This window comes from Leucopleurus acutus (genome assembly GCF_964270905.1).
Source record: "Leucopleurus acutus genome assembly, chromosome: 6".
Classification (NCBI taxonomy): domain Eukaryota; kingdom Metazoa; phylum Chordata; class Mammalia; order Artiodactyla; family Delphinidae; genus Leucopleurus; species Leucopleurus acutus.
In genome coordinates, this window is record NC_139149.1 from 100393394 (window position 1) to 100408514 (window position 15121).

At 50.1% G+C, this 15121-nt stretch overlaps 2 protein-coding genes across 4 annotated transcripts; one reads left to right on the forward strand and one right to left on the reverse strand.

The window, feature by feature from the left end:
* Positions 1 to 56: 56 nt before the first annotated feature.
* On the reverse strand, positions 57 to 10489 carry GLB1L (galactosidase beta 1 like; the record flags this gene model as incomplete). The annotated part of the gene is made up of 17 exons (XM_082841754.1): positions 10417 to 10489; positions 8939 to 9077; positions 8596 to 8762; positions 8190 to 8340; positions 7645 to 7705; positions 3766 to 3860; positions 3493 to 3667; positions 3346 to 3404; positions 3121 to 3242; positions 2971 to 3011; positions 2655 to 2773; positions 2261 to 2335; positions 2052 to 2141; positions 1813 to 1926; positions 1393 to 1524; positions 485 to 700; positions 57 to 320 (listed from the first exon to the last, which is right to left on the reverse strand). The coding sequence occupies exons 2-17, from the start codon at positions 9005 to 9007 to the stop codon at positions 57 to 59; spliced, it is 1950 nt and encodes a 649-aa protein (XP_082697880.1). The 5' UTR covers positions 9008 to 9077; positions 10417 to 10489.
* Positions 10490 to 10607: 118 nt separating this feature from the next.
* On the forward strand, positions 10608 to 14174 carry STK16 (serine/threonine kinase 16). 3 transcript variants are annotated; one of them, XM_082841732.1, is made up of 8 exons: positions 10608 to 10711; positions 11076 to 11265; positions 12073 to 12292; positions 12543 to 12676; positions 12860 to 12980; positions 13106 to 13201; positions 13608 to 13729; positions 13845 to 14174. In XM_082841732.1, the coding sequence occupies exons 2-8, from the start codon at positions 11180 to 11182 to the stop codon at positions 13981 to 13983; spliced, it is 918 nt and encodes a 305-aa protein (XP_082697858.1). In that variant the 5' UTR covers positions 10608 to 10711; positions 11076 to 11179; the 3' UTR covers positions 13984 to 14174. The 3 variants fall into 3 exon arrangements, with proteins under 3 accessions (XP_082697858.1, XP_082697860.1, XP_082697859.1); XM_082841733.1 differs by lacking the exon at positions 10608 to 10711 and adding an exon at positions 10759 to 10780; XM_082841734.1 differs by lacking the exon at positions 13106 to 13201.
* The last annotated feature ends 947 nt before the right edge of the window (positions 14175 to 15121 follow it).

Sequence of the window (15121 nt, forward strand, 5' to 3'; positions counted from 1 at the left end):
CTAGCACCAAGGGATCCTGCCCACTACATGTCCCAGGTCCAAGGGTTACCTTTCTTTCAGTGCCCACTTAACTCCATTGGTTCAGAGGCACTTTCAGCTGAGAGGGAACAGATGTATGTCTTATGCACAGTGCCATTGAGGATAGGCCTATCCAGGAATTGGATTTGGGGCCGAAGAGGCACATTTTCTAGCTCCAGCAACGTGATTTTGTTGAGGGCTCCCCTAGGAAACAGCAGGGGTCTTGGCACGTAGAGGGTCTGTTGTGGCCCCCTCTTTGTCCAGTAGCGGCCCAGGTTAAACCCATTGATCCAGACTTGGCCCTGGGGAGGAGGAAGGAGAGGAATATAAAGGATCAGCTCTCAAAGGGGTAGAATTGTCCCCTTTGGGGTTTCTAATCAGAGAAATAATTTCTGCTCTCCCTCCTTCCAAGATTTTCCTCTCTTACCACCCTACTCCCCAGCCCCACCCTCACTGTCAGCAATACCTTGGTCCATCCAGGTAGAAAGAGAAATGTGTCCCCGCCTGAGTCTAAAATTGGGAAGGTTGTAGAGTAGAAGGTGGGGCCAGAGGGAGTTTGAGGATGTGAGCTTTTCAGCAACTGGTTGGGAAACCGCCACTTTACAAGATTATCAACTTTCAGAGGGAACATCAGCCACTGGGTAAGGACCGTTTGCCCCAGAATTGGTGGCTCCAATAGGCCCTGTGAAGAAGGCAAATGAAAATTCATCATTCTCTAAGTTCTAAGGCCAAACTATCCCTACTCAAGCCCTGGGATGCAACTAGTGGCCATGTCCAGATCCCCACAAGCTGCTACTTTGCTGCCTAAGCCCTAAGGACATAACTTTTTTTTTTTTTTTTTTTTATGGTACATGGGCCTCTCACTGTTGTGGCCTCTCCCGTTGCAGAGCACAGGCTCCGGACGCGCAGGCTCAGTGGTCATGGCTCACGGGCCCAGCTGCTCCGCTGCATGTGGGATCTTTCCGGACCGGGGCACAAACCCACGTCCCCTGCATTGGCAGGCAGACTCTCAACCACTGCGCCACCAGGGAAGCCCAGGACATAGCTCTTGTTTATCTTCTATTAGGCCCCTATCTTTCCAAGGGAGTTCGGTCAATAAGAATATTGGGTGGTGGGAATTCCCTGGTGGTCCAGTGGTTAAGACACTGCGCTCCCAATGCAGGGGGCCTGGGTTCAATCCCTGGTCAGGGAACTGGATCCTGCATGCCACAACTAAAGATTCTGCATGCTGCAACTAAAAACGATGCCATGTGCTGCAACAAAGATCCCACGTGCAGCACGTAAGGCCTGGCGCAGCCAAATAAGTAAATAAATAATTAAAAAAATGAAATTAAAAAGAGTATGGGGGCAAGGGAGTGGGCATAGCTAGCTCACCTTGAAGTCACTGCTGTTAGACCCGAAACTGAGCCTCCCCATGTTCTCCAGCAAGACATCCAGTTTGGCCCCCTTTTTCCCCGTCAAAAATAGGTTGTGTTTCATGTTTCGTTCCAAAACACCCTGAAACACCTGTGGATAAGAGTATCTGTGAAAGGGAGGAGCTCAGCATCTAGCCTGTGGCCACCACACAGGAAGCCACATAAGGACACTGATTTAGAGGGCAAAGAGAATGTAGCCCTTCTGTCACTTATCCATTCATAATGGAACCTTATCCTTAGTCAAACTCTTCCTCATCCCAGCTTATCCCCTCAAATGTGAGCAGGCAGTGGGAAAAGGTAGATATGGGAAATTTAAGACTAAAGTGTGCTGGGGAGGAGAGGAACTGGGCTCAGAGATAGCCTGGTATTAGGTTCTCACCCCATCCACCATCACGTAGGCACGGTCATGGACTCCATTGTTTGGCACCCAGAATTGTGCTGGCTCAGAAACAGTATGGATCAGATAGGTCCGGTACAACATATACCCATGGTCCTGGGTGTGTAAGAATAAGTTTATAAGCTGAGAGATAAGAAAGGATACTGTGGGGAAGATGCATAGCTGAGGGAACACCCGGTATAGCTGCTGCCATAACCACCGGATGGGGGATTATGCTTTACCTGGTTGACAGCCTCAAAGGTCATTGGCAGGATTGAATGGATGGGCCCTTGGGGACATAGGAAGTCTAGGAAAGCCAGCAAATTCCCATCCTGTTAGAATAAGGGGAAAGTATCAGAATATGAGGGAACTTTCAGAATAGAGAGTAGGACAGGCTGGGCTATTTAGAGAATAAAGGGGTAGAATTAGAGAGTAATGGAGAGAAGCTTACCAGGTGTAGGCTCAAAGGTCCAAGCATCATCTTGGGGCTGGGGGGAGGTAAAGGTCCCAAGGGAACTTCCTGGAACTGAGACCAAATTCTCTCAGGAACCACAGGAAAACCACACAAAGAACCCCTATTCCAAGACCCTAGTGCAGGGTTCTTAACTGGGGGTCCAGGGAAGGGCTTCAGGGGTCATGAAGGTTCTGTAATTTTACATATATTTGTGTGTATCTCCCCAGGGAATCCCATTTGGGTGGGTGAGAAATGCTGCCATAGGGTGCTCAGAGGGCTCTCTGGCCCAGACAACAACCACTGATTTATGGGATCCCTTTACAAACAATTTGGGTACTCCCTCCCCCCAAATTAATAAAAGCTTTCGGTGCTTAATGAAGTGGTGGGGCACCTTGCTGATGACATTTCGAATAGCAAAAAGCTTAGGTGTGGGGTCCCCTGCTTCAGATATGGGTGCATCGTAGTCGTAGCTGGTAGTAATTGGAAGAAAGCGTCCCTTCTCATCAGCACCTGGTCAAACCAATTTAATTAATTCAATATATCTTTCAGGTGATAGGCACTAAGCAAAGAAATGCATGCAGAGAATTTTGCTATCAGCAGGGGCAGCAGTGGCCATATCCAGCTTCTAGCATCCTAATCCGTGCAGCCCGCAGATTCTAATTCCTTGCTGCCTCCCTGCTGCCACCCCAGGGACCATCTGGACTCACCATTCCAGTATCCAAAGTTGGTACCTCCATGGAACATGTACCTAAAGTGGGGGAGAGCAGGGGGAAAGGTAAAAGCTGACCCACTGAATCTTAACCTTCATCCCCAGCACCCAGTTACAGAGTCATGCTGGCCCCGGCGTCTCCAGTTACATGTTCACGCTGGCTCCCAACTTCAGCATGTTCTCTAGTCCTTTGGTTACAGCTGGTATGGAGCGTGTGGAGTGATTCTGGCCCCAGTAATCCAGCCAGCCTGTGTAGTACTCAGAGTTCACCTACAGCATGAAGTGAAAGGAGCTGTGAGCCAGATGGGAACCGAGCCCAACCCATTTCCCACGCTGACACCTGCTTTGATTGCCCTCCCCTCTGGCTCCTCACCAATGGCCCGTGGGGTTCATACTTCCGAAGTAGGGCAAAGATTTTGGTCATGTTGTCAGCTGCAGAAAGGAGGCAAAGGTGAAAGATGAGCAACATGGAACAGGTGCCCCTTCCCCAGACTTCACTCCGAACCCTTGCTCAGGAGACCTGGGCCAAAATCTATAGTGGTATAGAGTCCCTGGAGGGAGCCACATTTGAGGCCTTCAGGGCCATCTGTGGTGAAGAGCAAGATCTTGTCTCCAAGCAGTGCACGGAAGAGCCCAGCCAGGTGTCTCATGTAGCTCATGTCGCAGGCCCCGTAGCTACCGTATTCATTCTCCACCTGCCAGGGGAAAGGAAAAGTGGAGGTCAGCTATGAGGTGGAGAAATTAAGGACACCGGCACCTCCTTCCCCTAGCCCAGTCAACTTTCCACTTGTACCTGAATGCTAATGATGTTGCCCCCATTGTGGTAGAGCCATGGATGTATCTTGGGCAGCAAGACCTTGAACCAGGAGTCCACTGCGGCAAGGAAGTCTAAAGGAAGGGGCAGTGCTCTGTTCATCAGGGCACCACCACCTCTGCAGCCCCCACCCCTAGCCTCAGTGCTAGCAACTTCAGTGCTGCCTGAACTCTGGGCTGCACTTTGCATCCCACTTGTCCACAGCCGTGTCTGGGAAGTAGTGACTTGTCAGGAGAATCTCTGAACCCTAAGCACTTGTATAGTTGCATGGCAATGAAATTTGAGCATAGGAAACAAAGCAGTATTTCTTGTAAATTCATTTTTTAAATGTAAGAAAAATGTTAAAACACATCAAATGGAGCTGTTATTATGTAATCATATATACTTGAGACTGCTATGAAGTAGCATGGGAGTTTACAAAAGTGTAGAATGTCTGACCTGCACCCTGATGTAACTGACAGTCCAGGAGATTTAAGTCATCAAATGAAAGATGATATTAGGTATCATGCCTTAAATTCTCAACTCCTATTGGTGATTTCTGTTGACTCACCCTCAGAAGACTCATGCATGACCTCTGCCTCCTTACCTAAGCAACTCCAACTCAGGCTTCAGGTCTTAAATTTCACTTCCCCAAGGAAACCTCTGATATCCTAGATGAGGGTAGGTCCCCCTGTTACCCACTCACATCACCTCATACTTCCCTTTCGAGTGCTTAACAAATTATAATTAAGCATTTATTTCTGTAATTGTTTCCTGTTGGTCTCCCCCACTAGTGAGCAGGAACCTTGTCTGTCAGGTTCATTTGCTGCATCCCTGTCATTGAAGACAATGCTTAGCAGATAGCGGACTCTCAAAGGTGGAGTCAACGAAAGATATTTTAGAGGCTATTTTTATATTCTTAAAACATTTAATTCCTTTACATTTTGTGTTCTGTATAAAGGAGGCCCAGGTGGTTTTGCCTCCTTTAATCCAAGCATACATTAACTCTCACTCAACAGGTATTTATGGGTGCTCACTATGCACTAAGCAGTGTTCTAGGTGTTAGGGATACAGAAGGGAACAAAATGGACAAAGATCTCTGTCCTTGTGGAATTTCCTTTCCAGTGAGGGAGGCAGTGAATTAAATAATCAGGTAAAATATGTAGTGTGTTAATGTCAAGGAGAAAAAATTAAGCAGGGAAGGAGGATATAAAATGGTGGGGTGAAGGGAGTTTAAATTTTAGAGGGTGGCCCAGGGAAGGCGTCAGCGAGGTCATTCTGCAGGAAGATAGAGGCAGTACCACGTGCAAAGGCCTCAAGACAGGAACAGCAGAGAAGCCAGCATGAACAATGGGGAGAAGAGTGGATGTCAGGGAGGTGACTGGGCCAATTAGGTAGGACCTAATAGGCCATTTTAAGGAATCCATGGTTCATATTCTGAATGAGTTGAGAACCTGTTGGAGAGGTTTAGACAGAGAAATGACATGATCTAAAATATATATTTAAACTTATATTTTAAGAGGATCACACTGACTGCTGAATTAAGAATAGACTACATGGGGGAGGGGCAAAGAAGGGAAACCAGTTAGGAAGGTATTAAAGTAATCCAGCTGAGAGAGGTGGTTTGGACCAGGGTGGTGGCAATGGGGGCGATGAAAAGTAATTGAATTCAATATATTTTGAGGGTGAAGCTGACAGGATTTTCTGACGGACTGAATGAGGGGCCTGAGAGAAAGACAGGTGTGAAAAATTCCACCACAGTGTTTAGCCCGATGAATTGGAAAATGGACTTGCCATTAACTGAGACAGGGAGAGTGTATGAATAGCTGGTTTGGAGGGAACTTAGTTGTATCAGTGTGCCTTTTAGACCTCCAAATGCAGAAGTCAAGTAGGCAGTTGGATATATGGTTTTGGAAGCCAAGGGAAGGTCCTGACTGGAGATATATATTTCAGAATCATTAGCTATCAGATGGAATTTAAAGCCACGCAAATGAATGAGATCATAAAGGAAGTAAATATATATGGAAAAGAGAAGTGTCTAAGGACTGAGCCCTGACACACCTCAGCATTTAGTGGAAAGGGAAATGGAAAAGGATCAGTAAGAGACTGAGAAGGAGTGGTCGGAAAGATTGTAGGGGGAGGGGCAGGGACCAAATAAGTGTGGTATCATGGAAACGGTGAGAAGAGTATTTCACAGGACAAAGTGATCAACTGGGCTGAATGCTGCTGACTGGTCAAGGGGGATAAGATCTGAGACATCACCATGGATTCAGCAATGAAGAGGTCACTGGTTTTCTTGAGAAAAACAGACTGCATGTTGTTTTTCCATCAATACTTTATCATTTTAAATGTATTTCATAGTCAATTGAGTTTCGGAAATGCTATAAGTGGCATAAAGCTCTCCAGCACCCTAAGAAGTGAAACAGCACCTGGAGAGTCCCCAGCAGATATAAGGAATTTTGACCTTTTTAAAACAGTAAACTTTTTAAAAGGTGTAAAGCAGATAGAATTATTCCCTCCTCTAATGACTTCCTACTTGCACCTGAAATGAAATCCAAACGCCTTGAAATATTGGGCATCTCATCTTTTCTTTTTCATGCTCTTTCCCTAGGTGATGTCTCAGTACGCATGGATTTAAATGCCATCCTTACACCGATGACTCCCAAGTTTATACCTCTAGCTCAGACCTACTCCTAAGCTCCACATTTACACATCCTATTGCTTACTTAATATCCTCCCTTGAGTGATAAAAATTTAACATGACCAGAACAGAACCATTGTTTCTTCCCCTAAAGTTGCTCTTTTGCCACCCCTTGTCTTCTCTGTCGTCCCTAAGTCAGTAAATGGCACCACCATCTTGACTGGCCAGAAACTTGATTCCTTTCTTTCCTCATCCTACCCACACTGGCCCCACCCCTCCCCCTCTCATCAAAATCTGTCAATAGAGTCCTGGTGACTTTTATCTCCAACCTATAGCTCAGTCCTGCTCTCTTCTTTCTATTTCCACCACTATCACAGTCCAGGAGTCATCATCTCTCTCCTCAGCTACAATCATAGTCTCCCAGTTAAGTTTCTCCACCTCGACCCTTGCTCCCCTCAATCCATTTTCCACATCCAGGCTAACGTAATCTAAAAACAAATCAGATAATTCTGGTTAAACTCTTTCAATGACTTTCTACTGTGCTTATAATAAAATGCAAACCCCTTACAGTGGCCTGTAAGATCCTGCATTAACAGTCCCTATCTATCTACAATTTCTTGTCATACTACTCTCCCTCACCCACTGTGCTCCAGCCATGCTGGCCTCAACCATGCCATGATCTTTCCTATCTCTGGGCCTTAAAAGATACCATATCTGGGAACTCCCTGGCAGTCCAGTGGTTAGGACTTCGCACTTTCACTGCTGAGGGCCATTCAATCCCTGGTCTAGGAACTACGATCCTACAAGCCCTGAGGCGTGGCCAAAAATAAATGAATTAATTAATTTAAAAAAAATACATCATTCCCTCTACCTGGTCGTTCTCACCTCACTCTTCATATGACCGGTGTTTTCCCTTCCCTAGAGTAATTGAAATGTCATCTTCTCAGGAAAGCCTTTTCTGGCCTTCCTACCTAAAAGAGGCCCTGTTATTCACTATCTCAACTCCTTATCTATTTTCTTGTGTAATATTTTTAAATAATCTTATAAGTTTGGGGTTTTTTAAAATTAATGTTTCTTCCAGACTGGGTCTGTCTGGTCCCCCAGTTCCTAGCATTCTGCTGGGCATGATGAAAACACTAAATATTTGAATGAATGATCTCCATTTTGGGCACTCAAATGACCCATTTTGTTGTTGTCCTTCGCTTTTTTCTGTGTCAAGTCTTTTTTTCTCAACTCACCTGGATCTGAAGTTCTCAGATGAATTTTAGGTTTTCGAAGCAACCAGGCTGGGAGACCCCCCTGAGACAAACATAAAGACAACAGAGAAGTGAGTGGGGGACTTCCCTGGTGGCGCAGTGGTTAAGAATCTGCCTGCCAATGCAGGTGACATGGGTTTGAGCCCTGGTCCGTGAAGATCCCACATGCTGCAGAGCAACTAAGCCCGTGCACCACAACTACTGAGCCCGCATGCCACAACCTCTGAAGCCTGCGCGCCTAGAGCCCATGCTCCACAAGAGAAGCCATTGCAATGAGAAGCCCACACACCACAAAGAAAAGTAGCCCCGCTCACTGCAACTAGAGAAAGCCCGTGCAGCAACGAAGCCCCAAGGCAGCCAAAAAAAAAAAGTGACTGGGCTTTGTTGTCTGGGAGTGGAGTAGGGGAGGTAAGAAGGGAGGAAGTTGAGTATAGTGATGGAAGTGACGCTAGAGTGGGGGCAGATGCGAGCAGTCTGGGAACTGCACTTGGGAGGCTTTGCTTCTATTCATTCTCCCACTAACTCACCATCTCCCACTCTGCACAGATGTAAGGTCCTGGTCTCAGTATGACCAACAGGTTTGCTAAAGTTGCCTCTTTCAGAAATGCAAAGAGGTCACGGCTGGCATTAAAGTTATAGACCCCAGGCTCTGGCTCGTGGTAGTTCCAGGGCACATAACTGAGAAAGGAAGAGGTTAACAAGGGCCCAAGGCAGGGAGATGCCGCGGAGGCCTATGGGCTCAGGCCTTGCAGGGAATCTCCAGGAAGCTGTTGGAAGGAGGTCCTGGCCCACCCTTTCCCACCCTTGGCTGGGAGGCCCTGGAGCTAGAACCTCTCTCATACACAGCCAGTCTTCCTGTCCTGATCCCCTTCTTAAGGGGGTGGTAGGAAGAGTAAATCCCACCCTTCCATGGCTCTCGGGAGCACTTCTTACAACTGTACGGCGTTGAGGCCACTCATTCGCATCTTGAAAAGCCGGTCTGCCCAAAGCACCCGTGGTACCCGAAAGTAGTGCAGGCTGCCAGACACGTAGCGGAACGGGGCCCCGTCCAGGAGGAATCTGTCATGATCCCGATCCACTACAAACGACCGAGTGTCTGCCTGCAAGGGGAGAGACGGTGCTCAGCAGTGGTCTGGAGTCGGGGGTCAGCGTCTGCCAAGAGCAGAGATGGAACTAGCCCTTCCCAGTGTTCTGTTGTTTTCACTTTCGTTCTCTCCTCCGCCATATCTGATCCCGTCTCCCCGCACCCAGCCGGGTGGTTTGATACCCATCCTACCTGGGGCAGCAGCCGCGTCAGGAGTAGCAGCAGCAGGGAGGGAAGGCAGAGCAGCTTCTGGGGAGCCATGGCGCTTTCGGGGCTCTTCTAGTCAGAGACGGTGGTCCGACCGACACGTGGCGGATTCCTGGGAGGGAACCTCAGCGAGCAAGTGGGCGGAGACCACCTCAAGTTGCCAGGCGAATTAGTCTGGACTTTGTCTACAGCCTGCAGCTACCCACTACTCTACTAGTTTGTAAAATCCTCTACATCTTGCTACTCAAAGTGCAGTTCATGAGCCAGCTTCACCAGCATCACCTTGTTAGAAATGCAGAGTCTCAGATCCTACCTCAAACCTATAGAATCAGATTTTGTATTTTGACAAGTTTTCCAGGTGCTCCTAAGCAAACTCAAGATTGAGAAGCAGGGATTTCCCTGGTGGTCCAGTGGGTAAGACTCTGTGCTCCCAATGCACTAGATCCCACATGCCACAACTAAGAGCCCAGATGCCACAACTAGGAGCCCACATGCCACAACTAAGACCAGCGCAGCCAAATAAATAAAGATTGAGAAGCAGTGCTCTACTACACTGAGCCCCCTGAGGGTGGGGAGAATCTCATCCAACCTGAATCCTCTGCTTCTATCACAGGGCCTGGCACATAGCAGGTTAAATCTAGATGAATGTCAGAAACAGGTTCAGAACCAAGGGAAACCAGAGGAAAGGGGGTGGGGGGGGACCAGATTACAAGAGGGATCTTTTTCCTGGAGAGTCCTTTGCTGCTTCAACAAAAGAGACCACCTAGGCCATCCTATTTTCTTTGGATGTGCACCTCTTTCCAATTTATCCCTGCCTGCTTAGGCAAGAGAGGTCGAGGACAACTGCCTGGTTCCAAGGCTTGGGAATTTGTGAATTTCCATTACACCTGCCTTCACAGTCCCAAGCCTGGGATGTGAGGACCAGGATAATATTATTATTAATTTCTGCTTGTTGACACTGCTGAGAGCTATGTGTCAAATACTGTGCTAAGCACTTTACCTCTCATTTAATCTCCAAACAACTCTATGAGGCAGATGATTATTATTTCCATTTTACTGATGAGGAGATTGAAGGATACAAATATTAAGTAGCCTGTTCAATGCCACACAACTAGTTTAGTAGAGCTGGGATTTAAACAAGACAGTCTGGCCTCACAGTTCATGCACTTAACCTTAGGTACTATTATACCTATTTTACAGTGAGGGAAAGTGAGCCTCCCAGAGGTTAAGTAACTTGTTCAGGTCACACAGCTAATAGGCTATTAAGACAGGATTCAGACCCTAGACTGGTTCAAGAGCCTGAGCTCTTAACCACTGAGACTACAGTAATGGGATACGGGCCTCAAGGTTGTACTGATCAGAGCTCCAGGGGTCCAGGCCGCCAGCACCCGCCCCTCTCAGCATCCACCTCGGGCTGGACCGTAACTGGCTGCCCAGTGCGCGGGAGGTATGACGCCCCCTACCTCTGGCATTGGGAGATGGAGGTCCTGGGGGGCCTCAGGCTGAGGCCGGCTTTGCTCCCCTTTGGCGTAGGTGCCTGCGTCTTGACCCGTACTGAAGGCCAGGTGTGGAACCCTCACTCGGGTCCTGGGACCCGTCCTCCCGCAGGCCTAGCCAGCACCGGGCCTCTCAGCTCCACGCCCCCACATCGTCTGGGTGCCCAGAGGTTGCTAGCATACTACGGGCCGTTACACAGGCGCGGGCTGATGACGTCATCACTGTTTCCGGTGTCTGGCGCTTCCCTCCAGCCGAAGCCAGGTGAGTTGGGCGTCTAGGCTGGCCCACCCTGGGCTCTGCGCGCCGAGACTGGGGTGGGCCCTGCAAGTGGTGGGTCCGGGCCTTGCACCTCCCCCCCCGGAACCCCCCCATGACCTGCCTTTGCAGCCCAACGGGCGTGGGAGTGGGAGCCGCCTAAAGGTGGGCGGGGGTTGGAGGAAGTGGCCTGGGAGTCGCCGCGGGGCCTGAGGCTTTTAGGCACCTGACCCCAGCCTTCTTGGAGCCGGCGTTGCCAGAGCCCGTTTTTTCTAGGTTCCGAGATGCGGCCCTGAGCGCTCCATGTTGCCACTTTAGGGGTCTTCTGGATTGTGCCCGGCCAGCGACCCTGCCGTTCTTTTCCTTCCAGCATGATCCGCTGGACCCCCAGCGACTTGCCTGAAAGAGACCCCTCAACCTGGACGAACCCTTTGGCAGCCCCAGACCGTCCTTGAGGAGGATGACTGAGACACTATGGGCCACGCGCTTTGTGTCTGCTCTCGGGGAACTGTCATCATTGACAATAAGCGCTACCTCTTCGTCCAGAAACTGGGGGAGGGGTGAGTGTTTGGAAATCATTTGACTAGTCCCTAGGGTTATGGTGTGTGAAGGACAGCAGTCTGCACATGATAGGGGCGCAAAAGTTTTATGCCTAGCCTCTGATTCACCTGACAGAGCCCAGCTACTGTGGTGGTCAAGAAAGTGGATTGTGGAGCCAGGCTTCCTAGATTCACCATGTATGGCCTTGATAAGCCATAGTTTCATCTGCCTTTTGGAGCTAATTATGCTTTACTTTTAGGGCTGTGAGGACTAAACCAGATACTGCGTATCAAATGTCTCCCCTACGGCCTGGTTCATAGCACTTGATAAATGGTGACTGTTATTTATTTAATATTTATGGAGCATCTGTCATGTGCAGAGCCCTGCATTAAGATCATAGCACCTAGGGGCTTCCCTGGTGGCGCAGTGGTTGAGAGTCCACCTGCCGATGCAGGGGACGCGGGTTCGTGCCCCGGTCCGGGAAGATCCCACATGCCACGGAGCGGCTAGGCCCATGAGCCATGGCTGCTGAGCCTGCGCGTCCGGAGCCTGTGCTCCGCAACGGGAGAGGCCACAACATTGAGAGGCCTGCGTACCGCAAAAAAAAAAAAAAAAAAAGATCATAGCACCTAAAAGGTGACTCTGTCCCTGGTCTTGAGCTCAAAGTATAATAACCTTCAGACTTCTTTTTAGAGTCACACCTTGGGAGGGTTGCTACTAAATGGGAAAGACACCACCCCGCCCCACCCTTCTCCCCAGGGAATTCCTCTGGGTCCAAGCAGTGTGGGAAATGACCGTGGTCCTTCACTGACCCCTTTGGCCCACAGTGGGTTCAGCTATGTGGACCTAGTGGAGGGGTTACATGATGGACAGTTCTACGCCCTGAAGCGAATCCTGTGTCATGAGCAGCAGGACCGGGAGGAGGCACAACGAGAAGCAGACATGCATCGCCTCTTCCATCACCCCAACATCCTTCGCCTTGTGGCTTATTGTATGAGGGAGCGAGGCACTAAACATGAGGCCTGGCTGCTGCTACCCTTCTTCAAGGTCAGAAAGTCTCCTGGCTGTGGAGGGGGTTGCAACAGAGCCACCTGCCAAGGGCTGTGTGAGCGGTCAAGCACGTTGGGAAGCAGAGAACATGTTCTGGTTTGACTACTTCAGATTTGGGGTTTCAGGAACCCAGATGGGGCTGTGGGGTGTGTGGTGAGATGGTTGATAGGCTTTGTCATGGGGAAGGACTCAGGCTCAAGGAGCAGAGGCTAAAAAATCATCAACTGTGGGGAAACTTGTTTTGCAGAGAGGTACGCTATGGGACGAGATAGAACAGCTGAAGGACAAAGGCAACTTCTTGACTGAAGAGCAAATCCTTCAGCTGCTGCTGAGTATCTGCAGAGGACTGGAGGCTATTCATGCCAAGGGTTATGCCCACAGGTCAGTGGGAGGCTCCTGTGTACCTGCTGGGCAGAAGGGAAGAGCCTCATCAAGAGAAATGAGAGGTCTCTGCTCTCCTCCCAAAGAACAGCCCCCATGATTCTTTTGCGCCCCACGCCCCCTGCCCAGGATTCCAGCCTTCCTGTCCAAGGACGCTCATGGTTCATTTCCACTTTCCTGCAGGGACCTGAAACCCACCAATATCTTGCTTGGAGATGAGGGGCAGCCAGTTTTAATGGACTTGGGTTCCATGAGTCAAGCATGCATCCACGTGGAGGGCTCCCGCCAGGCTCTGACCCTCCAGGTAAGAGTCTCTAGGTTCCTTTGCCTACCTGTTCCCCATCCTCAACCCCTTCTGGTGCGTGCCCCAATTTGGTCACATGACCATGACCTGTGCCCCACTTTTGAGCTCTGGGGCCACTGTTCCAGGACTGGGCAGCCCAGCGGTGCACCATCTCCTACCGGGCCCCGGAGCTCTTTTCCGTGCAGAGCCACTGTGTCATCGATGAGCGGACTGATGTCTGGGTGAGGAGGATGTGGGTGGGAATCTGGGTGGGGAGGAGTGCTGCTCTGTACCTACTGTGGAGTAGAACAGGTCTTTGGTTTCTAGCGCATGGGGCCCCAGGAACCACGTATGTCCTCATCCGCCCTCGACTCTCTTCCTGGAAACTGTCACTGACACTGTACTCAGTTGCTCAGGAAGTGGTATAACCCTGCCCTTTGAACAGGGTGAGTACAGCTAACTGTCAGGGCTGAAGGCAGTGTCCAAGCACAGGGTGCAGAGGCCTCCAGCTAACTCGCAGTTTCTCTGGGCCCTGGTGGTGTCATGTGACTGAAGTCCGCGTATTGTAGTTTCCTTTCACTACAGAATTAAGGGGAGCGATACCATCTACACTGGTCCCCTTCCAAGGAATAACCAAGTTATGCTTAGTCCCTAGGCTGTGTGCTATATGCCATGATGTTTGGGGAAGGCCCTTATGACATGGTGTTCCAGAAGGGTGACAGTGTGGCCCTTGCTGTGCAGAACCAGCTAAGCATCCCGCAGAGCCCCAGGTGAGCAATGAAGGGGGCAGCAAAAGCAGTTCAGACTCCTCCCAGCCGTTTGCGGGGCTGGGGCTGCAGCACAGGGGATGGCTGCCCTCATCACCCTGCCCCCCTCCTTCTACAGGCATTCTTCAGCCTTGCGGCAGCTGCTAACCTTAATGATGACTGTGGACCCGCAGCAGCGCCCTCATATTCCTTTCCTCCTGAGTCAGTTGGAGGCACTGCAGCCCCCAGCTCAGAGCCAGCACACTACCCAAATCTGAACAAACCAGTGGCCATGCTGAGAAGGTGGCCCTGTGCCTTGGGAAGAAGCTCCCACCCCTTAGTGGAATCTCCATCCCTTCTAACCAGGACAGCTTTCTTGTAGTTGGGGGCAGCTGGGGGGTGGGGACAGTCAGCTCAGTCTTCTGTCTCTGATTCTGCTCCCTTACGCCCAAGAACAACAACTGGACTGGGGGCCTGACTGGGTAGTGGTGGGTGAGGGTGGGGAACGGGGAAAGGGGAACTGATAGAATCTGGTAAAGGCTCTGAGCAGGACTGCTGAGCTTACATCATGATCTGCCTCCAAATCTGGGAGCAGGAAAATGTATGAATAGAAGAATAAAGTGAAAGTAGCTTGGTGTGATCTTAGTTTCATTGTGCCTGGAGTGAGAGAAGAGGTGCAGGGGGCCGAAAGTCTGGTTGCCATTTCCAAGGGAGAGCCTGGAGAGAAGAGGAACTGGCGTAGCGTCAAGAATGGCGTGAGTTCATCATTCCGCGTACGTAGGCAGGTGTGCCTACCTTAGATCTGGCTGGTTGGCGGTGGGCAATACTTCTCCTAGCTTGTCTTATTCAGAAACTTCAAGATGCTCTGGTTTGAGCTGGCTTCTATGCCAAGAACTGTGACCAGGGCCGCCTTAAGCACCCTCAATTCGTACTTTCATTTCTTCATTCCCAGGGCTGGGTAGCTTAGTCAGAGCAGCCCGGCTGGTTTTCCAGGCAACGGCTTCTGGGTGGAGACACCTGAGGAGTCTTTGGGACAGCTACATAACTGGTCTCTAGCCTCTGCCTGGGAGCAAGGGGAGTGGAGGTGGCAGCCATTTTGGCCCAGAATCTCTCCCAGATGGTTCTAGTTCACACATGGTTAATGATTAATGAGGCCAGTGTGGTGTGGCAGTATCCAGCTGCCACTTCCTGCTTACTCTGCTGAGTAAACAGGGGCCCTGCCCTTGCTGGGCTTGAAAGCTGTTCCCCTGGGAAGGGCACTGTGTTCCTGAATCACCAGGGAGGGGAGGCAAGGGCAGGGTTCGCATCTCCTGCTCCTGAGATTGAAGCTTCTTCCCCGCACTGTGCCCACCCCCAACTGCTGACGTCAGTGTGGGTCCCAGGGTGCCTATTAGCAAAGTTGAGGTTTTCCCCAGG